The 6,003-nt window shown below is 36.9% G+C and overlaps 1 protein-coding gene across 1 annotated transcript; it reads left to right on the top strand.

Annotated features, from left to right (window-relative positions):
* The first annotated feature begins 1,433 nt into the window (after nt 1-1,433).
* Nucleotides 1,434-6,003, top strand: LOC114248945 (uncharacterized). The gene is made up of 4 exons (XM_089740336.1): nt 1,434-3,775; nt 4,024-4,259; nt 5,026-5,522; nt 5,656-6,003. Exons 1-4 carry the CDS (start codon nt 1,434-1,436, stop codon nt 5,983-5,985), a joined length of 3,405 nt encoding a protein of 1,134 aa, XP_089596462.1. The 3' UTR covers nt 5,986-6,003.

The raw sequence follows: 6,003 nt of genomic DNA, 5'->3' as shown, positions 1-6,003 counted from the left end.
AGCAATGTACGTTAAATTAGCAAAAGGAAACCTATTAAATGTGAAATTGTAATAATAAACGTAATAGAGGTTTTATAGAAGAAGCGTTTTAGTAAAGAGATAATAATGCGAGAATCATTAGGAGACAAAGTTTTTAACGAAAAAATTTTTAACGAAACTCAAGAGTGAAATGAAAATAGCAGAACGAAGTCGCAAACTGCTAAATTTAGCCGCGCGAGGACGGCGCGGCCGCCCGCCTCGCGCCCCGGCCCCGCTTTGTTCAATCGGATCCCAGCGCTGCCCGGTCCACTACACTACACTGATTTTAATTGCGAACGAACGCTTTTCCATGTGTTTACACTTGCCGTTTTAGCTTCGACATTGTATCATCGTGTCATAAGTTTAATTAAAAAAGCAAAAAGTCTTGAGTATTGAAATGTGAAAACATTAACTGGGATGTTCTAGTTAGCGATCCGGGACCGCGAGTCGCTGATTCATTTGTTAGAACGTAAGTGCTTAACATATTTTCTATATAATTATATTGTTTGTACAGTTGCCGTGATTCACTTCATAAACAATGCCTTTAAACTACTTTTAAACTCGCAATTTGTCTATGTTCTCCTTGTACTGACCTACATTTTTATTTATTTGTAAAAGTTCTCTTAAAATAGTTTCGTGGTTTGAAAAATTCTAATTCTCATCCAAAATCTAATTTAGCAAATAAAAGGTTTCTCGAACAGGAAATAATAACTAATCAATATTATAAATAAAACTAAATAATTAAGGTATTATGAAATAACATTTCATTTCGATTCCCGATAATTTGGAAATTAATTCTACTCACAAGCTTATCCGGTAAGTAATAAATGTTTAATAATATTTAAACCGCGGAAATGCAAATCTCCGTAACGATCGGTTGTAGGGTCGTTTGTTAACTTGCATGGGTAGGTATCGCTGTCTTGTCTATTCCTGCGACGCAGCATCGACGTTTTCCAATTTAAAAGGCGGAAAAAAACAATTGAGACAGAAACCTCGTGTCTCAAGACGGACGCTGCTTCCGGCGACCACATCATGTTGATGGCGAGCTCTCCCCATCAATATGAATAAATAGTAGTTTTTTTATTTATTGATAATCGCAACTAAAAACTGCACAATAACAATAAAATAAATGTTCATTTGATTCTAAGACAAACTAGTCGACGCTTTATTATATTGAAGTTATTCTTTGAAGGGGAAAGATAGTTTTTGTCAGGAAACTCCCTTCCGTAATAATAATTATTAGCATTAATTTTATCAAAGATCTAATGTTAAATCAACAGAAATAGAAAGTCCAAAACGTATACCATTAAACGGCTTTATCAAATTTAAAGAGAAAGCGGAAATAAATAAGATGAACAGAGTGATTGTAAGTCTTAATAATTAATATTAATTAAATTGTATGTATTGCAGGGGTAATGAGTGGAGACGTAGATGCGCATCGTCCTCGTCCCTTGTCCGGGGGATTGTGGTCACTGCTTTCCTGGCTCCGACGTGACGATCCTTCTTTGTCAATTGAAAGTTTGTCAAGTATAGGATCTGATAGAACCACCGCTAGTTTTGCTTTTTTAACTCCCGAACACTATCGTATAGGAAAGAAGCCAACAGTCCTACCACCACCTGGACCTCCCACCGATTCGTATAAAAGGAGAGTTCATGATCGCAATTTGAGATTTAAACATGATTACAATCTAACGCTACATCGTAAATACGGACTTCACAAGAGTCAAGAGAGTTTAGGATACGACACGTTTAGCCTTCCGCCTTATAAGAAATCAGACAATCTAAGCAACGCCGGAAGAGACCGCAGGGCTGCTAGCGAGGGCTTTCATGGCCGTGCCGTGCACGTACCAGGGAAGAGACGCGCGCCTCCACCTCCAATACGAGCTTCATCCCTGGGTCCTTCAACATCACTCACTAGAAAGTCCAGAAAACGACCAGCACCTTTACCACCGCCTATCGCCTTTACAACGATAGACAAAATAAAGACTGATAAAAAAGTCAACTCTGAACCATCGATGAATACTAATTCAGAAAATGATGTGAAATTATTGAAAGCGAATATCAAATTAATGGAATTGAAATCTCAAAAACATAGCAAAACAGAAAGCAATGTAAAAGAAACTCGCCCACGGTCGGAGAAGAATTTTTTAAAACACATATTCGAAAGCAAAAAGAGGCATTCCGTTGAAACAGCTTCCATTAGACTATTACCTAGTATCAGCGAGTTGGACAAGCAAGCCGCTGAAATAATTAAGAATGACAAACTAAAAGGGTCTCAAAACTGTTCAGATGAAATATCGTTACAAACTTCCGGTGATGACATGTGGATATGTACCATTTGTTTTAGAAAATACAAGGCGTCAACTCCCATATGTATTAATTGCCCAGCTCCAAAAAATACCATAAATACACATTCTACTGTACTAGAAGGATCCAAAAAGGTTATTCCTAATGCTTCCAATATATACACACAAACAGATTATGATATTAAACCATCATGTAGTAAAAATAATAAAAGCGATGAAAGGCAAAAGCTAAAAGAAATGTTGAAAGAAATGAAAGATTCTCTTCCAAAGAAAATGAAATATAACCATGATAATCAATTGCCAAACAACGTTTCTGTAGAAAAATTAAATGGAACAGACTTAAGTACCACCACTCCAACTTTGCGCATAGGTACTTCAAACGAAAAACTTGCAACTTCAACTAAACCTGAAACAATACAAGAAACAAAAAAAGAAATACAATCGCTAGTAATACCCACAATTCGAACAATACATCAGTCAGATTTACCTTGTACAAGTCAGAAACTGTTGGGTGATGATCTGAAACAAACAAACAATGTTAAAAACACAGAAAATCTTGCGACACCAATATTTAAAGAAATAATACCAAAAAATGTTGTCACTCACCAATTTGATTTGAACACCCCGCTAAAAATTTCTTCGCTGTTAAATCCTGTAAATGTAACAAAATCTGAGAACATTGCGGTAACATCAAAAGAGTTACAAAATGATAAAGTTACAAAAAGTACACAGAGCGAAATACTCCTGGAAACACCAAATAATGCAGCTAAAGAGGACGTAAAATCAGCTTTGGAACAACGCTCTGAATCTGTAAAAGTAGAGGGCACTCGAAATCATTTAAAAATTTCAAAAGAAACGTTGATAGAGCCCAAAATTTTTCGTAATGATATGAAAAATATTGAAAAAGGATTGCACGGTTCAAATAAAAAAAATATTCAGAAAACTATCAATGAAAATGATAAAGAAACTCCAGTTCCTTCAACCAGTGCGGTCGCTTCAACATCCAGTAACTTTAGTAATAATATTAAACACGTTGAAAATATAAATCACCATTTGAAGCGGCGTGAACTTATTAATCAACTCGAAAAATCAATAGCGAACGGAGACGAACAAGCAGCGGCGGATGCTGCAGCCAAATTAGCTCAGTTACGACTATCGTGCTCTGTTTTATCTTTTTCTTCTCAAATATTTAGTGAGACCAGAAACTTAAATCCAAACTGCACCGGAGTAGTAACAATTCCTGTTGTTAATGATGCCAATGGGCAAGATAAAAAGGATAATCTGCCCTCTCCATTCGAACTTAAATCTACAGTCGCCAACAACAAACAATTAATTAAAGAAAAACAATCCGAACCCGTTGATGAGACAACTGCACGAAACACGCAAAATGTTGGAAAAGGAATTGAAAAGCCATTATGTACAGCAGCAAATCCCAACGAAAGCAAAGTTATGTAAGTAAGCATTTTGATTTAAACTACAAAAAATTAAAAAATATATATGTGACGATTGACCTTGCATTAAGTAGATGTTGTACAAATGACCTGTGATATTAATATTAATTGCATGTGAGGTGAGGTAAGATAATTACGTTACGAATGAAGACTAAAAAACGTAAAAAAAACCTATTAACCTTTAGTACCGAGATTGGCAGTGAAAATTCAGTCCAATTAGGTGGTTACGGGATTTTTATCATTTTTAGAATAAAGGTGTGGGTTGAAGACCGAGAAGCAACCCGTGGACCAATTAACTTAAACATCGGAAAGAGAAATGTTTTGGCTGATTTGCGTCGAGAAGCTGAGAGGTCCCTCGGTATCCCTACTAATTTGCAACGTTGGATCATTGGACGGACCCTATGCAGCGATAATAATACTCCGCTTTACACTTTAGCTGGCCCAGAGCTCAAGGCTCCTTTTTATTTATGTTTAGTAAAGTCAGGTGAGTGATTTTGTCTTCATTTGTCGAACTAAATTTTATCGTGTCTGCTTCTGTAGAATCCTCGTGCAAGTAACCTTAAAACTTCAGTTAGGTAACATTGAATGATATTTTTTCATAAACTCAGTAGACACGTAGTATTTACAAATGAATTACAAACGTAAAATAAATTACGGAATTTATGGTAAAGGCTGCTTTATAATACATGATTAGTGGAGTGATATGTTTAAAATAATAATTACCCCTTGAATTTATGCAGAAATAAAGCTTACTTCCTTGTTCAGTTGTTGTTTCGTTTATACCCATCATCAATGACCATGTATATGCATAAATGAATATCTTGGTGATATTAATAAAGTAAAATAGAACTATGTTCTGAAAAAAAATATATTTAAAAATTCAAAGATGACGGCTCAGTCACGGGTTTAATAATTACAACTGCCTAACACGAATATTGATTTCTTCTTGAATATAGAGAACATCACGGACACCAAACGAGTATAAACTACTATCCTAACGTAAATGGAAATCAATATTCATGTACTGAACCAATCATAAAAAATACGTCGTATATATTAGTTAGTATCTAGCACGACAGTCCCGTGTTCATTCGGGAACTAAAAGTCAGTATAAAATTGAAAAAATCATTAGTAAATAATAATTTTTAGAACGTGATTTGCTATTGTGCTATCTTATTGAGAATCACAACTTCGACAAGTTGCGTCAGTTTTCAAGCCATCTCCGATAATTCCGGTAAATATAATTTCAGAAACGAAAACATCAACAGAATTAAAAAACGATAAGACTGAAACTTCCACAACCAAGAAAGAAGTTCACGAATCAGTCAATGTATACAATGAGTTAGTGCAACTCGAACAACAGGCGTTGATAGCGAACACAGAAACATTCGAATGTGGTGTTTGTTTGGAAGAATGTGCTCCGGGGAATGGTGTAATATTGCGAGAGTGTGTACACTCGTTTTGTCGAGAATGCTTAACAGACATCGTACGTCATAGCGAAGAACCGGACGTTTCATGTCCGGCGGTGGCCTGTCGCAGTTTACTACAAGAGCGTGAAATCCGCACGTTAGTATCCTCGGAAGATTATGAAAAGTGGTTGGCTCGCGGTCTAGCCGCGGCAGAGAATGGCACGCGGAACTCATTCCACTGTCGTACAAGAGACTGCACGGGATGGGCTCTCTGCGAGCCGGGCGTGCGGCATTTTCCGTGTCCTGTCTGCAAAAAAATCAACTGCGTACCCTGTCAGGTACGTTCAATTATGAAATGCTCAGCTCAGAACTTTGTTATTCATATTCTATATTGTGTAAATCTAACAAGAAACCACTCTTCTGCAAAAAAAAAACATCTCAATGAACTTTTCAATTTTTACATATTTGCAGAGTATTCATGAAGGCGAGACATGCGAACAACATCGAGTCAAGCTGGAGTCTATATCGAATGCCAATCCTGACCACACAGACGACAGTACAAGAGCTTTACTTTTAAATTTAATAAAGAAAGGCGAAGCTTTGGAATGTCCGGAATGCAAGGCTATTATTACGAAGAAATGGGGATGCGATTGGGTCAAGTGTTCAGCATGCAAAACAGAAATATGTTGGGTAACTCGCGGCCGACGGTGGGGCCAGGCGGGGCGTGGCGACACAAGCGGCGGCTGCCGTTGTGGCGTTGATGGGAAAAGATGCCATCCCTCATGTGGATATTGTCATTAAATGTTGATCATAACAGTC

The sequence above is a fragment of the Bombyx mandarina genome, chromosome 04 (assembly GCF_030267445.1).
Source record: "Bombyx mandarina strain Sakado chromosome 04, ASM3026744v2".
NCBI classification, from domain to species: domain Eukaryota; kingdom Metazoa; phylum Arthropoda; class Insecta; order Lepidoptera; family Bombycidae; genus Bombyx; species Bombyx mandarina.
Note: the sequence above shows the minus strand (reverse complement) of the source record. Positions and strands in the feature narration are given on the sequence as shown.